The 22,419-nt window shown below is 39.4% G+C and overlaps 1 protein-coding gene across 12 annotated transcripts in view; it reads right to left on the bottom strand.

Moving 5' to 3' along the window:
- Positions 1-22,419, bottom strand: part of FHOD3 (formin homology 2 domain containing 3) — a 373,066-nt gene that overhangs the window by 66,920 nt on the left and 283,727 nt on the right. For 9 of the 12 annotated variants that reach the window (XM_057423035.1, XM_057423034.1, XM_057423040.1 and 6 more), the window contains 4 exons: positions 21,099-21,224; positions 10,833-10,967; positions 7,414-7,464; positions 2,555-2,784 (listed from right to left, as the gene is read on the bottom strand). In XM_057423035.1, the coding sequence (XP_057279018.1) occupies positions 2,555-2,784; positions 7,414-7,464; positions 10,833-10,967; positions 21,099-21,224 (542 nt within the window). The remainder of the gene's footprint in view (positions 1-2,554; positions 2,785-7,413; positions 7,465-10,832; positions 10,968-21,098; positions 21,225-22,419) is intronic. The other 3 variants (XM_057423037.1, XM_057423036.1, XM_057423039.1) reach the window with 2 other exon arrangements.

A 22,419-nucleotide genomic window follows, 5' to 3' on the forward strand; every position in this document is an offset into this window, starting at 1 on the left:
GCTTACTTCCTCAAGTGCTAAAAAATCTGCTTTTCTAAGAGAAGGGTTCATCTCCAATTCCTTTGTTGACTGACTTCAGAGATGTCTTGGTTATTGTGCTTCTTTGCACATGTGCTCTTCATAAAATATTCTCCAATGAAATTACAAAAGAGGAAGTAGATCTCTCAAAAAAAACATGTTAAGTTCCACTTTGCAGTTATGGGATTGCCTTCATTTCCTCTGAATGCCATACCCCAAGTTTTACAAGAGTAAGTCTTACAAGGCTTGATAACTTTAGTGGAACCAATTGTTTTATACAAGAAAACACTTCAGCTCAGTAATTTCAGATTTTTATATTGGGTAATGATATGGAGACGTTTCACAGCATGGGACAAAGTTCCACAGCCAAAATCCATTTCCTTCTTAAGTCCAGTAGATACTGGATGGCATAAAATAAATTTGACTTTGAAATTTTGCTAGTAGAGAACACACTTTCCGTTTGACTTCAGGTTCTGAAATCTGCAGATGAATATCACATACCCATTAACACCGTTCTTGCAGAGTCTTTGGAGGGTCCTGTGCCCAGAACCAAGGAAGTGGTTTTTGCTTCTGAAGTTTCATCCTTGCTTGGGAAAATGGTGATTCCCCTGTTCAAAGCAACTGCTTTGGGTACATGTAATCTAGATTCTGTCCATGGCCGTATTTCAGCTTTCCTACAACTTCCTTAAGCAAGTTAATGCCTCAGTTTCTCTATCTATTAAGTGGGATTCATAACATTTCCTAAAGATAGTAAAAGTCGAGATTTTAAATCATTATGGAGCATAAGGAGCTTGGATAATAGTCTAGAGGCTATGGCACAAAATCTAAAAATAAGCCTGCCAGCTGTTGGCTGATAATCAATAATCTGGTCACCTCCAGATGAGTGAGCCTGCTCTGCCTACACGCTCATTACTTCATACATTCCCAAGGGTTTTGGTAGGCCTGAAACAGCATCCTTCCTCATGCACAGCTCCTGCTGAAGTATGCAGATTTCATGACCCTGTTCTGGTGCCAACCTGGCTATCTGCCTGTAGCTGCCCTTCGCTCGAGGCTTACTCTGCCCTGTCCATACATTCTCTCTTTGCTGTCAGCTTGCAAGGTGCTGCCCTCTGATGCAGCTGATATTGCCAGGAGTTTTAGTAGTGATGTCCTGCCTACCCACGTGTTGAATGGTTTGCCATATTCTGGCTGCCTGAAGTTGCCCTGTACACCTGCTCTAAATGCATTCTCCAAATGGATTGCGCTGCTCCATTTCATGCTGCATTTTTATTTTAATGTTTCCAGGAGAAATATGTTTAAATAATCATCATAAAGGAGATATTTGCTCCCTACCCAGCTCTGAAACCCTAATGGTGGAAAAATCTAGCTTATTTGCTTTAAAAGCAATATTGTACAAAAGAAAAAAGAGCATCTGGATGTTTCTTAATATCAGTATTACAGAAAAATACCCATGGTTTTTAAGTTCAAATGATTCCACTGAGACTTTTAAGGTGCCAGACAAGAAAACTGGGAATATAATTGTGAAAATATATAAACCTAAATTAAATAAACTTCACCTACTTAGTACAGTGAGGATAAATGTATGCAACATTCGGTATTTGTAACTTTTTTCTTAAATTGCCTTGCTTTATAGCATGCTACCAGCCATAACACTCAATAAAACCAAGCAGTGCAAGTTACAAATGCATTAATCACCTATAGCATGTAGCAGGAAATCAAATCAAATAAAAAAGAATGATGGTGATAATTCACCCTCAACATGCATTCTAGCTCCCAATGTTAATGCAACATCATGTGGCGCAAATATAAATCTGTATGGTGGGTGTTTCTTGAGGACTGAAGGAGGGGTACATGATGCAAGTAGCAGAATGACGTGCACACACAAAAAGTATTGCTCTGCACACCAATAAATTATATGACAGCAAACCAACCATGCAAACACTAATTATACATTCCTTTTTACTAATTGTCTGTGGTCTCTTTTAAGTCCTTTACTACTTGTGCTACAATTTTAAGAGTTTTTGTTGGTATTAAAAATAACCAACACACCCTCCCTGCCTTCAATTCAAGACCTTTTCAGTTTGTCCCATTCAGCCTTTGCTTGCTGGAAGGTTATTATAATCTTGGCATTCATCTGTTGCATTTTTTTCAGAGAATCCACATAAGCAAAATCTGCTGGCAGGAATATTATTGGTCTAGTATTCAGTAACTTCGAATATACAAGGAACATAATGCTAAAATTAAGACCCTCTGTATGCTCTATTTTCCAATTATTCCATTCTAATAGCAACAGACAATGGTAATATAAATCATAGCCCCAGTTAGCAGTGTGTTCGTTGCTTGAATAGACTAGAAGATATCCAAATCTATGCAAAAAACAGAGGAAATGTAAAAAGACAGCATGAAACAATACAAGATGACCCTTTACTTTGGCATCTCAGAGGTTATATTGGACTCATGCATCTAAAAGCACTGCTAGCCCAAAAGAAACTGTGATAAAATCACTGCTCTTTCCCCTGCCCTCCTTTTCACTTACCTTCTGAAGGCTGAGGGGTCCCACAGGGGGTGGAAGGGGTCTTCAGCTCTTCCTGGGACTCTATGGATGCTGGGCTGATGCACTTGGGTACAGGTGACGATGGGGCAGGTGAGGATGGGGCTGAAGGAGATCTCAGGTTCAAGGACAGCTCACTTCTGCCTCGGCTTATGCTCCGACTCTTCAGTTCCTTCTCATACTCCTCTGCTGCCAACCTCTCCAAGTATTTGTATCTGAAAGTTAAATTCCAGAGGGTTTCCGTAAAGAAAAAGAAGTCTGTGGCTGATGCTTGTTTATGGATGAAACACCTGCAGAGAATGAGCTGACTTCCTGAGACAAGGGGTACAGCACTGAACTGCCTGCCTGCTCTATCTGCCAAAGAATGCACACCAAAGCAGAGACTATTTCCCTGAAAAATGTTAAATTGCTCATGACAAAACAAAAGCAAAACCCAGCAGAGTTAAAGAGCCTTTAGAGATAGTATTGTGTCTGCACAGTCCTTCTCCTTTTGGAAGCATTTGCCAGTCCTCCTTTTCACCCTCCTCCTTCACCCTCCTCCTCCTCCTCCTCCCAGCCCTCCCTTTCCCAAAACAAAACGGGAGGGAATAAAATCCAAAAGAAGGAAGAAAAAAAAAAAACCCAAAAACCAAAAAAGGGCAAAAGAAAAAAAAATCCTCCAAAGCCAGAGCCCCTTAATACTGATGCAAATAGACAAAGTCTGAGACTTGCTGCAAGGAGAGGGAAACAGTTCAGTGCAGCAGACAAAAACAGATCTCCCTGAAAATAATACCAATAATAAATGTTTGGATTGACTATCTGAAGTCTCTGAACCTGCTTCTATTTGCTCTGAGAGCAATGCACTGGAATTCACTTTGTTCTCTCCAGAGTCTACAATGGAAAGTTTTCTTTTTTTTTTTTTTTTATTCTAAAAAATTTCTCTGCCGGACTCAGACATCCAATAGCTTGTACCTGACGTCACATGTAGTTTATTCATCAAAGTCACTTTAAAAGAACAAAGATACATCTGTTTTGCATTTTAGGCAGGCAGAACTCACTAACTGTTTATTAAGACCAGCTACCAATCATATTCTTCATAGTGTGCTTTATACATTTCGACCAAAATAACTTCGAAATATGTGCCTCTTCCAGATGTCTGCTAATTTTATCCACCATTATTTGCTAAAGAATAAATTCATGACTACAGCTGGATCGGGCTTTAGACTGTTTGTGTTACCCACAAGTGAACTGTTAAACAGGTTAATCAAGGCTACTGCTTATGTCCCCAAAACACTGTGGTCATCCTCCTATAACCCACCATTGTAAACACTTTGTAACAGGGAACACCACTCCTCCCCCCTTCTGCCTCATTGACAGCCCAGATTAGTGTACGAGGGTGCATTAAAAGCAGGCAGGGAGAAGTCAGCCACATGTGGTAACAAACATGCTTAGTGCATATGGCAGCCACACACACATGCATGCTTGCAAACATCCATATAGAGCGTAGAAACGTGTCTTTGAAGAGCACTCCTTGTGTTTTCAGAGGCAATTTGCTTTATTGCAAACAGCAATAATGAAGAACAAACTCATTTTCTTTTATTCCTCCAGAGGTATGCATAGGCTTTGAACAAATTCGGCAAGAAAAAGAACCCCTACAGACTCTGGATGAAAATATAACAAGCCACATACTTGTATGGTTATAAAATAGGAACTGTTTACAGTTCTAACATGAAGCCAATTCTCCAGAATGATTTCTTGCCTTTTCAGTAGAGGAGAACGCCTTTCACTGGCATCAGCTTAGTGTTACAGTTCATGAAGCCAGTCTTTCTTTTAACATTGGTCACTTAAGTATTGTGCCTTCCCCCCCGCCCCAGGTAGAGCAGATGGGACTTTAGACTCATAAAGAGACATTCAAATCAATCACTTGGCTCCAACAGGTACAGACCAGCTGGCTGCCGCTGAGGAAGGTTTTCCAGTTTGCCAACAGAGTACAACAGAAATCTGGACGGATCCTTCCATAAGAGGGGGAGCTACAATGTTTTATAGTCCTCAGCTCTTTTTAATCTGCTGTAACATTTTAGCTTCTGTAGCTGTATGCTGCACAGCCAACCAGTAAAGCAGAAGTCTATCATCAAGATGTGCCTTCTCAAAATATATCTGTTCATTATAGTGAACGAAAAAAGGGAACCAGAACAGCAACTCTCATAGCAGCACATCAGCAACACTAGTTATCAAATGGACAGACTAATAAGCAAACATAGCAGTGTAGCCAAGAAATAAAAACAATTGAAGAATCATTTATTAACATTTCACACTTGATAAATGACATTTATTTAGGTTACTTTTTGTTTCTGCCTGATTTCTCTAACAATGAATGAATGCCAGCATCAAATACACAAGGTCTCATGAAGAGTTGAAAGGATGAGCTACCATCCCACTGCTGTACTGTGGATGTAGTTCCTCCACTACAGGATTGACACATTGCCTGTGTATATACTGCCATGATCCTTTAAATCTTAGAAATCTGTCAACATCATCACAGCTATGCTGATTCTTCTCTAGAAAAGCTGGAAGTCTGTGGGCTATCCATTTGGTATACCTCATGAACACAGCATTCCACTTATCATCTTCAAGTAGAAGAAGATACCATTGTGAGATCACTAGGTCTCTGAGGAATACCCTGAAGGTGATTCATAGTGTTGATTTACTGACAAAGTCACGGGGCCTAGAGCATCTGAGCTGCGAATCACACTATGGAGAGCTTGGGAGCTCACCTTTCTTGAGCTTATTTTTAAATTACCAAAGGAAAACACCCAACCAAGCAAAGTAAAAATGGCCTCAAATCCTTGAATGTCAAGAACATGTGGAAAGAATGCTGCTGAATTACACTCAGACCCTTTGAAACTGCAAGAATCTTTCTCCCTCATATCACGACCACTCCAGAGCCACCAGGAAAGTGGATTCCTCTATTCTGGAGCTCCAGAGTGATGCAATAGCACACAGAATGCTCCTATATGCTCAATAGTATCTCCTTCCACTTTTACAAACTGATTCACAGGAAATGTGCAATCCAGATTTTAACTAGGTTTTTAGGACTTTGGCTATAGTGTTTTTTTTATAGTCCATACATTCTCTTAAGTCAACATGCAACTTGCTATAAGAAATGAAATTTCACTTGTGCAAAAGTGTGTGTTAAAAAGATAGTTGCAGAAGGCCAATGTAATGGACGACACATGCAAGACTTCTGCAACTTGAAGAAGGTTTCTCCAATATATATGTGCTGTCAAAGCAAACGTGTCTTTCCGTTTTCTGAGGAAGAACTGATAATTTCAGTTCAAAAGAACCCTAAGGATAAAGACACGTTCCTACTGACCAGTGAAATTGCTTCGGATTGCACAGCAATGATGTCTTGCTGGTGAACACTTCCTCAAAAGTACTCCAGTTTACTTGGCATGTTCCCTTGTAACTGGAAAGTGCTGGAGAGCTTGCTTCTCATTTGTTTCAAATCTTGCTGACAAGCATGTTTGCTGTAAAAGCTTTTACTCCGCTATGATCTGTGTATGATGCTTACATGCTCGGACGCGTTTCATTTCAGAAAATGTTCTAAACTGTTTGTAATTGTTTTGGCTGGAAGGACAAAGGAAAGCCCATCCACTTATTGTCAAGAGATTTCAAAGTCATTTTCTAATATTAGCTACTTCAGCCACAACATATCAGACTTCAGTGGACAGAAACCAACTGCCTCCTGTATGAGGATTTTTTAGGAAAAAAAAAAAAAGGGAAGAAAAAAATCCCAAACAAAAAAAACCCAAAACAAATAAACCACCAACAAAACAACAACCAAAAAGCCTCCCCAAAAAACACAAACTGAAAAATCACCCAAACCCAAAACGTAGCAACACAATGATTTCTGAGATGGCTGCTCTCATACTTTGATAATGCAATTCCAGTTCTTTGTAATCCAAAAGTATCTCCAGAGAAAAATCTCTAGAGAACCATAAAAGCAGAACTGAAGCAATCTGGACGATTTTCATCTACTGTTTATTCAGTAACGCGCATACTTTCCAGGTAAAAACAAGAGCTCCCTCCGGGGTGCAATTATTAATGGAGGTAGAGATGAAGCTACTGAAAGGCAAAGGTCTTTTGTCAAGTATTCCTTGAAAAATGTGCTTTCATAAGCACATAGCTTCCAGTCTAGTCCAGAGTTTTTAAACCATTTAATAAAATTTAATAAAATGAAAAGAATACCCCAAACCCTCAGTCCCTTTAAATACGCTATTTAAATAAAACTAAAACAATACCCCAATGATAAACACTGCTAAGCTTTGCAATTGACTCAGTGATGTTTAGAGAGTTTGGCAAAGAAAAATTGGCCCTGAAAGATAAAAATATGCTGGGAGAGGGTATAAACCATTTCCATCAGCCTGTGACTGCAGTTTTGCAATGCTTGTGACCCTAATTTCCTTTATCCTCAGCTGCCTTTTCTGACCCTCCAGAAAGCTTGGGATCCACTGGGTGAGAAAGACATGCTTATTCAATTTATAACTATACTAAATTTTGGCCAATTTCTGAGGCAAATGGAGTAAGCTTTTTTTTCCCACACAAATAGATAAAAGATAGATCGTCAATCATTCTTATGCACTCCAGTCCCACTGCTCTTCATTTATTGCTGTGCTTACAGCTGGACTTAATTTTTCTCTTTAATGAAGAACTTTAATGAAACAACTACTTTCTTACAGAAGTCTTTTGGAATAAAAGCATTCTGTGCATGCAGAGTTAAAAATGTAAATACATGATAGCTCCACAGTAAAGAATACAGAAAGTGCAAACAATCAAAGGGAAGGATGGATGCATTATATACAAACCTCTCTTCTCTTGCTTGTCTTAGTTCTTCTCTTTTGTCTAAATAATCGCGGCTAGAAATAGAATTGCAGTAAATTGCAGAGGAAACCAGCAGAATAAGCTAACAGAAGTATAAGTACAGTAGGAGAAACAGATCAATACAAAGAAGCCGGTCAGAAACAATGAAGACTATTGCTGATAAAAATGATTAGCTTGTTTTTGTAAAATAGGCTGAAAAGTGTGTGCATATACTTATTCATGCATAATTCACAGGTATGTGTACACCAAATATGTAGTTCAGAAGATCTTTACACATCATTATAAATAAAACAAAACACCAAAAGTGAAGAACTTGAAGTACATTTTGAACCCTAGTAACTTTCAGTTACTATTACTCCATAATAAAATTAATTAAATACATGATGAGCAGGCATTAGTGGCTATTAAACCAGTCCTCATCTGCTCTATCTAGAATGCCCCAAAAGAGTGACCGCAGCACTTGGCAAGCCAGACCAAGGCAGGGAGCATACTGTATCAGCCTCTTTTTAATGTACCTTTCCTCAGTGTGTTTTAGTCGCCATAGCTGGAAATGGGACAGTGGACTGGCATTACAGAGTAGGACAATTCTTTGCTCTTACAAGGTGTATGCAGGATCACTGGACAGGTAACAACCTGTCACGTCTTTATTTTTCACCCTGAGTTTCAGATACAAGCATCCCTGCATCTCTGGGAGGAGCTGCCCTTCTCTCAGCTCCTCAAACAATTCATATATTTGACTTTTGCCAGGTCAACTTTTCGGAAGCCTGAGCCCTGTGATCTCAGGCAGGCCTGTCAAATCCACAAATGTGGATGCAAATTTAACTCAGAGCAGAGCAGAATCCCGTGAACATTCAGCCTCCCTCAATATCACAGCAAGATAGTTCTTTACAATGTATTTTTAATATTTTGTTGAATCTGATAGACAAAACTGATGAGATTTTCACCTTATTTGTTAGATTCTTCCAGACTGTAACCTAAGAGTACCAGAAAGATTTTCAGAAGTATTCCATTTATGAATAAAACACTGTTTTTTCTTTTTAGATTCTGTCATCAAAGGAATTACTTTTCATCTACCATACCAATAGATATCAAACATCTGCTTGCAAGCGCTCTTCAAAAGTCCGACAATAAGGAACATATATTACTGTTTCAGGCTACCTCCACATTCTTTAAATCCCTGACCTGGTTATACTTCTATCATATTTTCAGAGTATTCTTTGGAATTACAATAGCTATGGGAATAACTCCAAGGAAAAAAAAAAATCTAGGAATTTTTCAGCAGGCATATTTTAACATTACTCTTTCCCCTTTGACAGCTTTCACCCTTCCCTACAGCTGAAGAAGAATGCCTGTATTTTAGGGCATACTGCTCTATACATGCAGCAGGTAAAATGGTCCTTTTACTGAGAAGAATGCTCATTATGTAAAGCATTCCTTTTGCTAGTAATAGCTTATAAAGCTTTTTGATACCTCTCCTGAACCCAAGCTCTTTCACAACTGGTGATGCTCTCCTTTAAATTATCTTCAGTTTGTCCATAATGGTGCCAGAAACTAGAGCAATGTTCTTGAGGCAGAGTTGGAAAGAATGAGATAACAAATGAGTCATGAGGGTAAATCCAGTACTGCTCACGAGTTTTAAGGCTGTGAATTGCAAGTGCTATTTTTAATCAAAAAATACATCTTCAGAGACTGGGTTTCTAGCCAGACTTATGATACAGTACTGTAATCCCAAGAACTCTTGCAAAACTGCCCATGACTGCTGTGGCTTTTCCTCCTCCTGCCAGACTGTTTAATCAACTGTGGGATGCTGTCTGTCTGTGAAGTTTAGTGACTTTAGAGACCTTCTACTCAAATGCAAGTTATAAGTTTGGGTGACCATGGAACTCAAATGTAGAAGATGAAAACACTGAGCATTGAAAAACTGTCATCTTAAATATGCAACACAGTAATGAAATTTAGTTAACCGTTTTCTGACTCGGGAGTAATGGTATGAAGCTGTATATTTAAAATTTTTTTTTTCCTGACTTTAAGGGATCTCTTTTAGTGACACAACAACTACTGTACCCAATCTCCAGTGAAATGTGCAGATCTGTTATTCAAACAGGTCAAGCTGCCAAATGTCCTGGTGGCTTTTTTGGTCTGGAAGTTTCCTTTCTGAAAGATCATCTTGGCTGTCCATGGCACACTGCTGCAGCCTGATGATACCACTTAGAGGGAGATTTTTTGGAAGAGCCTTTAAGACTGAGACCTGATTGTTTGTTTCAGGAGAACATGGGCAGCTGTTGGCTGCCAAAGATCCTATTATGGTGCTCTCCCACCTTCCCTCTGCCTCTCATTTTCTTCTAAACTAGCTATCTTCTGGAGCCAGGAGAGTATCTCCTTCAAGCAGCCAACCAACCAACCACTAGTAAGTTATTCCTTTTTCCAAATTCACTATGACACAGACCATTTCTTACCAAAGAGATGATTACAGTGAAAATAATCCTGCATACTAATAAGGAAGCTCAAATGAAACCCAGTGCCATGTTTTCCATAAATACCAACTCTGAGGCTACAAAACATTTATCCTACCATTCTTTAGATTACTACATTATCTGTTCTATGTTTACTTTTCACCCTGTTTATAAGGAAACAAACTGTTTTCTTAGTGTACACTCTTCAGGCAGTAGGCAGACTACTTCAGGTACAGGCTCCTTATTTATCCTAAGTCCACAGTAGTCTTTGTTAACGGCTGTGAAGGGATTTTCAGGCACGGATTTATCAGGAGGAGCGGGCTTGTCTCTTACTATCCTCAGGCAGCATACCCTGGGATTCCACAGCACACAACGTATTCTCAGATGTGAAAATGGAGAATCCTATATTCAGCTGGGGCCTTTGTCTGGCCACAACTTGAGCACTGATTTTGATAACTGCCTTCCATCAGTTGCTGTTTCCAGGAAGAAAAGATGCATGTTCAGAAAAGTGAGAAAAAGTAGTTTAAAAGCACTACCATACATCCCAAGACAGCAAAACAGTTTTACTTTGCAGAACCCAAAAAGTTGGCTCAGTGTTGTCCCTTCCTCCCTTTTAAATATCTTTCTCCCACTCTTTTGTCTTCAAACCCTGTGCCTCACTGAGATTTACTCTGAGGAGTACCCTAGCTAATAAAACCTGGCGTCTGCAGATACCCACATAGTATAACTGGCAAACACAAAGCTGTCCTCAAAGAAATTGCTGGTTTACTAAATGCTGGTTTATCATAATGTGTTCAGTGTATCGGTTCTTAAGATACTTAGATCAAGAAAAGTATCTAAAGAGACACACAAACTATTCATCAATTCAATAATTTTCCGATTGGATGTCTCAATGATTTAAAATCCATCACACATTAAAGCAACAGACTGACAGCAAATTTGGTTCCTACTTGAACTTGTTTCTTTCTTCACGTTCTATCCTTTGCAACCTTTCTTCTCTCTCCTTCCGTCGTCTTTCTCTTTCTGCTGCCAAGGACTCCTGGTGCAGCCGAAAAGATGATGTAAGAAGACCACCCAAAGCTGGCCTGTAGAGAAGGAAGATCGGATTTCTCAGTGTCACTTTTATTGATTATACTGCCAAAAAATTAGTAGCAATTATTCAGCATGTAACATAATCCCAACCAACAGAATGACATAGCAATATTTATGTCTGGATGCTTCAAAGCACTGGCTAAGTGTCTTCTTTTGAACTGATTTGAGATACTGTGGTGAGCTTAAGAATGACAGATAGGGTAGGTTTATTAAATTGCTAAATTTCTGACAAACAAATAAAGTACATGTAAGAATTCTTCAGCCTATTTCAACTGCAATATTGTCTCATTATTTTTTCTTACTGTGTAGTGTAATGCCATTAACTGAAAAGCTAAAAGAAAGACTAATCTGCTGTCTAGCCTATATTTCTGTGGGCTTTTTTTGCCATTTAGACCCACTCAATTCTGTCCACACCGAACAGAAAGTTTACTGCCACCTGTGTTACAGCTGAGCAAGAATTAGTCTGAAAAGGTAGTTTCTGTGCAGTCCTCCGACCATAACTATAAACTGGATGCTCCCTGGTAGAAAACTATAATGAAAAAGGCTCAATGTTCCTATCAGCAATGTATAACAGACTTCCAGCTGCTGTTCAGGAGGCTGTTAAGATGCATGAGAGAAGATGAGTAAATGCCCAGTCAAAAAAAAGTGGAACTTTATTTTGGTCAGAAATGGTAGCCTTTATAGTAAAGGCTTCTCAAATATGTAGATTATTTTTTTCTTTGAGATTAAATAGGTTCAAGTAGCAAATACACTTTTAAAAAGCTACATTTTTATTCACTTACAGTTTGGTCTTGACTTTTTACTGCAAGCACTTCTTTGGCTAGGAGAGTGGCTTCTCTCTTTCCCCAAACACGGTGTTATTGTACCACCAAGCTCTCACATGGCAACTAAGTGACCTCAGAGTAAACATGTCTTTCTTTCTGTCTCTTAGACAGGAAAAAACTGCATTGTACAGGGTAGCTTTATACAGATGTAAATGTATCCACACTGATTGAATTAGATTGATAAAATCAATCTCATGCAGAGCGGTTTCTGTGCATTGCTGTAACATGAGTTTTGCAATGAAAGGATTAATAAGAGAAATATTGCCTTTTCTGAAAATAAACTAAATCCAGTCTAAAGGAAGGTTCCCAAACCAGCAACACAAACCTGAATAATTTTTTGTTATTTTTAAGAACTCAGACCCTTTCCCTTATTTATTTACATGCCTATGACTGCACAATGTAGTCACTTAGTGTAATGGCACCAGTTCACCAGTGAAAATAAGTGCTGGAGAAGACAAAAACATTAATGCAAACCTGTCTTTCCCGAGTGTCTATGTCTGTGCAAGCAGGAATGCCACAGAACATAGCTATTTCAGCCCCACTGGCAGTAAGGCAGTATGAATATAATTTCAATAATTTCAATAAACTGAATTTCAATATGTCATATCCCACCCGCATAAACATTACATAAGATGGTATAAAACTTGATATTCTGTAAGCCTCCCTTCTGGCACTCCTCCAGAGCTACAGTATCAATGCTGGATCACACTCAAACCCATAAAAATCCATAATAAGTCTCAGCACTAAGAAAAGCAAGAAAAAAAAATCCTGAAGCCCCGACAGTCAAGTACGTGTGGTGAATATTCCCTTGAACATATTTTACATTTATTTTAACTTTTGACCTTTTAGTGCATGTTGCAAGAGAAAGCTCTTGGCAGAAACAGTAGCACTGCTGTACTTAAGAGTCAAAAGCTAGAGCTCCATCCCTGTGGTAGCATGAAAATCCGCATCCATAAGGTTGAATATATCATCAGAAATTGCTCTTGGAAGGGGAAAACTAGATAGTGCCTTCACATGAAGACTCTTGAGAATAAACTAGAAGATATGGCAGAAAGAAGGCCCCTCATACCTGTTCTGTTTATTTAACTTCCTATCCATCCTGACCCATCCTATCCAGCTTACCTGAAGTCTGCAAGCTCCATTTGGAGTCAAAGGAAGTTATGACATAATAAAACCTGAAGGAAAATTAAGGGGAAGGATGGGGCGATGCTGAGAGACCAAATGAGTGACTTCAATTCTGCACAGCATCTAGCAGCTTGGAAACCTTCAGCTCTGGCTAAGCTTTCTGGAGTTCCACAGTAAATACACATTCTTATCCAAGGGATTACAGGGGAACCACATGGAGATGTGCAGGTCAATCCTGCAGACAGGATTCTAACCTGACCAGTAGTATAATGTCTCCACGTGCCAAACCACCTTGTTTGGAGGTGTGATCTAGCCGTTTGGCTAACATTGCTCACTTGGCTAAAATTTGCAGACGTATGAACAGCAGCCTCACTATCTAAATGAAATTTCCACAGCCACATAGCCAGAAAACAAGCCAATGTCTAAGAAACTGAAATAAATATCCATGCACCGTATTAGTTTGCCACCTCTTGGGAACTAATCAAACCAATAATAATTAGGTAAAACTTGGTATTTCCCACTGGTTACTTTATGAAACCATATTTCAGCTGAGTTACAAGCTATAGTGCAGCGGGCACACACATACCTGATCCAACTACTTTGCCCACAGTTCTGGACTGCCAAATTGTATACAACAGTTTATTGCATGAAATGGTCAGAACTAACATTCAAAGCTGCAAGAAAGTTCTGTTAAAACCAGTCATAATTGAACAGACAGAACTGAATCCTTGTGTGGCACTGACTTCTTAGAACACCAATAGTCAGTCAGGTTTTCAGTCACATTTAGAAAAGGACAGGCACAGAAACAGAACTTCTATTGCTGAGTTAGTGCTTGCTTAGTGGTTAGACCCTGCCCATGCGACCGGACACATCTACCCTTGGTGAAGACCTCACCTCACACCAACTGCTGAGACTGCTTTGCGAAACCTCATAAACTCACAGCTTCACTGTTACTATCAGACTCTAACTCAACTGGTATTTGGGTGCATCAATACTCTTTTTAATGTGAACTGCATATGTAAATGAGCAGATTTCAGTATCTAGCAAATTCTATCCTTAATTTTCTACTTGTGTATAAACTAAATCTGGAGGAAACGGTGTCACTTTCAAACCTGTAAAACAGCCAAGTGGTAAGAGGTGTTCTTTCAATACTCTAAACAATTTGAAAAGGGATTTGTCTATGTTTGGTTTGCCTTCAAAATCTGATTTTTTGTCTTTTTATTCCCCTGGCAATAATGCTTAAACATTCCTTTTTGCTGAACTCATACTTGAATTGCAAATGGCCAAATCAGCTGGTGGGAAGGCCTGACCTGAGCCTTCAGGTAATTTTGGTGTTTTGATGCTGTTAAAAGTGACAGTACCTTCAGACCTCAGGAATATTTAAGTCTTATTGCCACAGGCTGCATTTTACAATGGGTAAGCAATGAAAAGGCTAAAAAAAAAAATCTGGCATTGAATCAAAGCTGGTAAGAAATTTTAACAGAAAAGAGTATGCTCAATGAAAACATAATAGAGTTATCATTCACAAGACTGCATTACAGCTAATACATGCCAGCATTTTAATGCTGGTGTCATATGTTACCAGCTGGTAATATCAGCCATTTGTTCAATTCCACAAATACAATCCAGAAGGATGATTACTCTGACTACTATTTTTAGTCTTGCAGAGAACATAAAGCTATTAACAATGGACTGCTAATATAAAAATATTAAAAAAAGCTTTCTTCTGCCTGCTGTTAAAACCAGAAAATGCCAAACAAGCTATGTTATTACACTCATTCCAGAAAGAAAACACATGAGAAGAACATGTCTAATTCTGGAGATTTGTGAATATAGTTCCACACCATGGCATTAGGACCTGGGGGGAAGCCAAAACATTGATTGTAGGCCAAAACATTTCTCAATCAAAATTCAGCTAGCCTCATCTAATGCATTTAACACAGCAGTGAATTAGTAATCATTATTAAAAGCACAAGATCAGGGAGACACAAAATATGTTGCACTTTTTTTGCAAGTGTTTGTAGCTTTCTGGCAATACACCCGTCACAGACTATATAATGTGATGGGGAATGTGTGACCTGAATTACTCTGATCTTGTAGAAATTGAAGAAAATATTTCATCTTACTCAAAGCCACTTTGTTCAGCAAAATTGTAATCATCAAATTCAAACGTTCTTCATTCATGTTAACTCTGAAATACTCTTCTTTTGTTGCTGTGCTTTCCTCGAATTTTTAAAGTTTGCAGGTTGGGCAGAGAAGAGATTCAGAGCAGCCCTCTGGAGAAGGACTTGGGGGTGTTGGTTGATGAGAAAATGAACATGAGCCGGCAGTGTGCGCTCGCAGCTCAGAAAGCCAACCGTATCCTGGGCTGCATCAAAAGGAGCGTGACCAGCAGGTCGAAAGAGGTGATCCTGCCCCTCTACTCTGCTCTTGTGAGACCTCACCTGGAGTACTGTGTGCAGTTCTGGTGTGCTCAACATAAAAAGGACATGGAATTGTTGGAACAAGTCCAGAGGCTGGCCACGAGGATGATCAGGGGACTGGAGCACCTCCTGTATGAAGACAGGCTGAGGAAGTTGGGGCTGTTCAGCCTGGAGAAGAGAAGGCAGCGTGGAAACTTAAACAGGGGAAGTTTAGATTGCATAGAAGGAGGAAATTCTTTCCTGTTAGAGCGGTGAGGCACTGGAATAGGTTGCCAAGGGAGGCTGTGAATGCTCTGTCCCTGGCAGTGTTCAAGACCAGGTTGGACGAAGCCTTGGGTGAGATGGTTTAGTGTGAGGTGTCCCTGCCCATGGCAGGGGGGTTGGAACTAGATGATCTTAAGGTCCCTTCCAACCCTAACTATTCTATGATTCTATGAAATGGATATCTATAGCAAGAATACAAAATACAAATGAATATTTTTAGGAGCTATAAAAAAATTAGCATGACTTATGAGAGGAAATCCCTTTAGGTCATAATGTTAATATTCAGGATTTTCTTTAATATTGCAAGGGTCAGAACCATTAATAACCTTAATTGCCCATTTTCCAAAGTGCTCCTGCCCCTTCAGTCATAGGAATGTTACAGAGAAGGAACAACAGTCAGCAGTTCCTACTCAGGCCTTAAGTAACTCTAAATGCCTCTTGGCTTTAACAAAATAAATCCACTTTCAAACTTAGAAAGAGACAAAAGAGGAGGCAAAGTTGCCAAGAGCCATATTGCTTTTCACAGTTAAAGAAACTCTGTGTGTTATGTCTCCCTATGTGACACGGCAAATTCAAAAGTGTGTTGATATAAGATTTTGCAAACAGACTAAACATTACTTGAGGAATCTTTACAAAACTTCTCTCAAAAATAAACACAAAACTGAGAGATAAAACTACTGACTAATGCTTCCTTTGAGAAAGAAACTTGAGAATGACCAAGAGAAGATTGATTAATGTTAGACTTTTAACTGGCCTGAGGGGCTACACAAAATAAAGCTTATAGTGGGGCAGAGCTGTGCAGAGCCAGGGCAATGCCTGAGGACTTCCCACATACACACTCCTCTCACAGCATTATGTGTACAGGTTTCGCGCTGTGTTCCTGTCTTTCTCCAACCCACAGCTTCTCATGCTCATATGAATCACAGTTCACCTGGAAGTGGCTTGCAGAGCCTGCCCATGGAACCAAGGCTAAGGTGTCCCCTGAGCATCAGCACTGCACACTGCATGTTCAGCCAGCAACATGTTGCAATCAGAAACCATAATAAGGTTAAGCTTTCTGTTGAAATATATGCAATCAAGAATACTGTTTGCACAGTAGTTCAATAAGCAGCTAAGCCAGTGTAAGCCAGCACTGCTTCCCAAAAAGTAAATCATCGAGCAATTCCTGAGGTCGCTTCTCCTCTAAAAATCTCAGCAGTAAAGTTGAGGCTTTTGCCCTGGGCCACCATTATCAACTACTAAGCTATTCTTCCTCATTATGTCATTCAGAGTAAAAGGTGTGCTTGGCATTCACTACAACTAAAAATGGCCACTGTCTCTGGTATGAGAGCCCAGAGGGACCAGCCAGTGCTGGACACTAAATTCACAGTGACTGGCCATAAGGACCCAGAAGTGGATCTTTACAGGCCGAACTTTCTGGTGTTTGATTTAATGGCTAGAGTAAGAGAATGGTGACCATGAAATCCTGCTTCCTTGGCACACAGTGCCCTGAGAAGATAGCTTTTCTACCAAGGCTAAGTGCACTACTGTTTGACTATTATGCCCACTGGGAACTGTCTCCTGGCAAATGCATTTGAAGAAATATAACTTGGCAAACACCAGCAGGATTTTTTTTTCTGTCAACAGAATGAATTAAAGCTGGTGCTGAATTCATGAGCTCTTACCTTAGAAGTTAGACCCCTTCAGGGTCTCCTCTAACTATGGCCATGACCACCAATGCATACCCTTCATCACCAAAAACACACTATGAGGGGGTGTGAAGCTTTGCAAGTAATGAGATTGCTGTCCAGCTACAGACAGCCCCAGGCTGCAGCTTTCAATTTGAGTGACCATCTTATATTCAGAGTCTGAGAAGACAATCTTCAGCTAAACAGAAATAGTCTATGTGTGAGCACAAGCCATGGAAATATGGAAGAGTCTTAAAATACCTTCTTCCCCTAGGCAAGGAAAGAACTTGTAGGTACAGAAAAATTCTTCCTCCCTGGTGTGCTGTAGCCATGTCTTGCTCTTCCCCTTTGTTGCCAAAATTTATGAGGCTAAGAAACTGAGATAGATTTTTTATTTCTTCTTTAGGAACTGGGAGAGAGTTAATTAGTGATTTAAGTCATAAAGAGTGTGAGCAGTGTGTTTATGCAGTAAAGCAGTCTTTAGCAGTTGAAAACAGGAGGACTGGGTTATCCTTCTTATGCATTAGGAACAACTTCCACAAGCAGAGACATATGAGAAAACCAATACCCCTTTTTTTTCTCTCCCAATGAAGAGCTGAACAGAAAGTGCCCTGCAATTTGCCCTACTTCAGCAGGATTCCTAAGGCTGCAATATGCACTTCAGAAACATGCCTCTCCACAGGGGACCCAGACAAATGAGAGAACACAACAGTATTGCAAGAAGTTGGCAAAAGGCTGAAGCTGAATTTAGAAACCAAGGAACAGTCAAGTAAGCCTTTTCTTCTGCTGTACAATCAGAAATATATACATTATGTGGATTTCAAAGAATAAAGTCTAGTTACTTTGCACTCAATTATACTGCTTTTGGATTCCCTACTGATCTGAGCCAAAGAAGGTTTTAAAAGTATGAACATCAAAATGTCAACCATGCTGCTTCTTTCCACCTAAGTTCTACCTCTTGTTTACATAAGCAAAATGCAGCCAAGAGGTTTGAAAGGCCTGTCAGGGTAACTGAGTGGAGCATGAATCATTTTGCTGGGCATTGCTCTAAATGATGCTTCTTCCTTCCTCTTCATTCTCGAAGGTCAGATAAACAGTACCAGGAACTGCATCTGAAGCCGTTCCCTGCATGATAAAAGACAGGAATCTTTCTGCAGAGGCTTGGATAACTGTAATCGTTTACTGAAACCAGAAAACACACCTTGGAGCTAACCATGTATATGCATCTGCTTCTTATCAAGTGTCTTCCTCCCCACTTTTAACTATTTTTTGTGTTTGAATCCATGTAAATTTTTACCATGAGGAGGTAGGAAATAATGTTTACATAATCTAAGGGAAACACCGTTAAAAAAAGACTGTGAAAACTTCCACAATACTTTCCACTTACTAATTAGTGCCAAGCATTGCATCATGCACTACACAGCCTACTCCAATGAGCAAAAACTATCTGCTGATCTATGCGTAGCATTTCTGCAATGCATGTCTTTCAGGATGATGAAATAAAAGCAGTCTTCTGCCCTTCAAAGCAGTCACTCCATTAGAGCCTGCTGAACTATACAACAGCAATGGCGGCGTACTCAGAAAGAACAAGACCAAGACTTGATGCAAAAGGGCATCTGAACCTGTAAAATGGATTAACTTTCAAGAACTGCATCTATTCTGCAGGCAACATGCCTGTGGCATACACACATATTTCATCTCAGAGACTAATGTACAAAAAGCATTGGGCTGTAACATCCCCCAAATACAAATATTCAGAAATCCTGGTAAGTTAAACTACCATGAACAGCAAGCTGCACATTTAAACAAGAGTGCAGATTTCTAATCATGTGAGGTGGAAAGTGGCAAACGTGACCTGAAGGAAGGAAAAAGATTCAACTCTGAGCACAGCTTTCAGACACTTGAAACGTATGAGAGGTCTCATAGTTAAAGGTAGAGCTCTTTCCAGTCTCACAGAGTAAAGCAGGAGTAGGTGTAATGGCTTGAAGGTGCTGCTAGACAAACTGGCCTCAAAATACGAAATCTTTTTCTAGCAGTGGTGTTGAACACAGGAATGTTTTCCTGGAGAATCCATGAACTGCCACTTGAAAATACAAGAAGGTACGGGGTCTTTCATTTAGCTTCTGTGAGACCCACAACAGCTGATTACAGAGCTCCCTTGTGGCCTGACTTTCCACGAACCTGTGAATGTTACAGCTCAGCTTCATCCTGTGAGGCCAAGCATTCTGGCTCCAAAGCAGCAACACACTTACGCACATGCTGCAATGAAAGCTTGCTTCCTTTACTGGAGCAGGGCTAGAAAGATCAATCTCTTGCAGGACAGGCCCAATGATCTTTAGCAAACATTTGATCAATGTTTGACCACTTTGGGGTTTCTTTGCTGCAGCAGCAATCAGAAGCCTAAGATAGCAGGGGCTTGGAAACCTAAAACTTCAAAAGCAGCAGGATACTTTAAAGCCTTGCTTATCTTGCATCTAATTTGATGAGGTAAAAGAGGTTGAAATGAGTTTTTTATTATGGTTTCACTATGCAATAATGTAACTCAGATAAGGAGAGACAAACCGAGGCAAGTTATTCTAAGAAGATGAGCAAATGAAAAACAATGCCTTTATCCAAAGATAAACTTAATGTAATTACCCACTTGAAAAAAAGGGATTAAATCAATACCTCATGGCTACAAATACAAGCATGCTGGAATAGTCTACAATGAGTAGTAGACTGGAAAGAATGTGAGGCATTAGGTAGGCTCAAACATATACATACACACACAAGCACATATAGACGTATGTTCTGTAAACATGTAGAAATAATAATAATAATAAAGAATAAAAATTAACTGTAATATAGAGAAAGGATCCTGCAAAAGCCTTCAGTTGTAAAAAAAAGGGTGGGAGATGGCATTTTTATGAATTAGAGGCCAAGTCAGGAACAAACAATCCAAAGCCCATCTGGTCTAACTGGAAATTATTTAATTATTATATTAAATTATTTAACTAAAAAATTTTACCTTTCCTCCTTAAACTCAGCATGACATCCTTTGAAGCCATCATCTACTTTCAAGTTGTAACACTGAGTTCATTTCTGATGGTCCAAATCTCTTGTCAAGAATTTCTTTCATGTATCCGTAACATTTTCCTATCGTCTATCACTAGCACCTTACATGATTCAAAAGAGTATTCTGATCCTTCTAAATACTACTTTTTTGCTGTTGATGTGGTGTGTGTCCCTCCCCCTGCCCCCCCACTTTTTGTATGTTTTTGTGTGTGTTGCTGTTTATTTTGTTTTGGTTTTCCCTAAAACCAGTTATCACTGAGCTGATAGCTGCTGGATTACTGTGAGTTTGCCTTATTTACAGCAAGAAACGTTTTGCCCTTGACAAAATGCAATTAGATGCGTCATGTATTTTCAAGGAAGGACAAAATTATGGCCTAGGAAATTCTGAGCTAAGCACATTTCTAAGATTTTGTAGCTGATTTAAGATGATAGAAGTGAAAATTGATCTGTCTGAATTTATTTATTTTTTAATGGAAAGAAATAAAATGTGCTTTAAGTCACCTTTTAATACTTAGAACAGCGTACATGTGAAGCAACTCTGTTTTACTGATTGAAGTGAAAGAAGCAGAAGTGGGGCAGAAAAACATCCAGCCTTTAACATCAAGTCAGAGAAAGGCTTGAGTGGGACCATGAACACATCTAGATTTTTGTCCATTTTCTTTCCAATGTTAGAAAAGATCTGGCTAGAAGATATTTCCAATAAACATTCAGAACACTTCTCTCCTGTATATAAAGAAACATATGAAAACACTGACTAATTTACAAACCTGTCAGTTTTGGTCTCTTGAGGCGGTGAAAGAGTTGTCCCATAACGAGAAGTGGGTGTTGCAGGGGCACTCACACCAGAGTAAGGTCGTGGAGAAGAGTAAGAGCTGCTGCCATAGCTATTGTATCTGAAAAAATGGGAAGGAAGGTAGGAGAAAGGGAGAGACAGAAAGAATCCATCAGCAAGCAGATATGCAACAGTAAATCCTCTTGTTAGGGGATGGCAGTGATTCCATACCCCAGAATTTCTTACACCTCCACCTTCTGAAAATATTGCTTTAATCCCAGCTTCAGAATATGCAACCTATCATCTCACTTTAGTATCTACTATGTCACAGACATACCTAATTCACATAGTGAGCTATTGGTATGGAAAATAATGAGAGATTATAATGGTTGTCTCAATTGACAACTCAGAACAGGAATAATTAAATCACTCCTCTGTTACTCAAAATTATTAGCTGCTTTGGGAGCCAATACCCAGCTATTAGAAAAGGGATCAAACCAGTCCAAGTCAGCAGCATTCACAGGTAGTGAAATTAAGGAAAACAGCAGTATTCCCTAGACATGATCTGAACATGGACACCCATTGTTTGACAATGTTTGCATTATAAAGGGAAAGCATCCACATTCTTTTCAATTAAAGCAGGCAATATTTTCTTTCCCCTCCCCCAGTATTTCGTATCTTATGCGCCATTTCTTACAATATCTGTAAAAAATTACCACCATGGTTAAAAAGGCATACTTCTGGAAGCCATTCCCTCCATTAAAAAAAAAACACCCTAGTCTTCTTGACTTTAAGCTTGCTTATCAAAGAGAAATTGTTTCCACAGCTCCTGGAATGACCACCTCTCTGGAGTCCCTTGTATCAGTGTTTTCACCCTGGCTACTGTACTGAATAGAAATGGCAGTCATGTTGCTTTGCTGTGACTTTTAACCATCGTACTTAAATAGCAAGTCAAGAGAGATTCCTGATTTGGGAAAATGTTAACTTTTCTATTCACACGATATTCAGATGATACTGTTTTACACATGGACAGCATATGATGCTCTGTAGGTGAGTACTCTGCAAGGCCAACTTACCCAAACATCAAAATTCACTTCAGGAAAAGGAGCAACATAATTTTTCTGATTATAACTCACAAGACATAATATACCTTCCTTCACTGTATCTTTTCTCAGCTGCTTCTTTTCTCATACACATCAGCACTCAGTAACTTCAGCCAGCAAATTTCTTTGAAAAGGCTGGTTAGTTTCCTTCAGCTCCATTTAGCACACTCATCTAGCCATGCAAAAATTCATTCAAAGTTTCAAGCTTCATTC

The sequence above is a fragment of the Pezoporus wallicus genome, unplaced genomic scaffold (genome assembly GCF_028554395.1).
Source record: "Pezoporus wallicus isolate ANWC-B61680 ecotype Strahan unplaced genomic scaffold, APGP_CSIRO_Pwel_v1 contig_749, whole genome shotgun sequence".
Classification (NCBI taxonomy): domain Eukaryota; kingdom Metazoa; phylum Chordata; class Aves; order Psittaciformes; family Psittacidae; genus Pezoporus; species Pezoporus wallicus.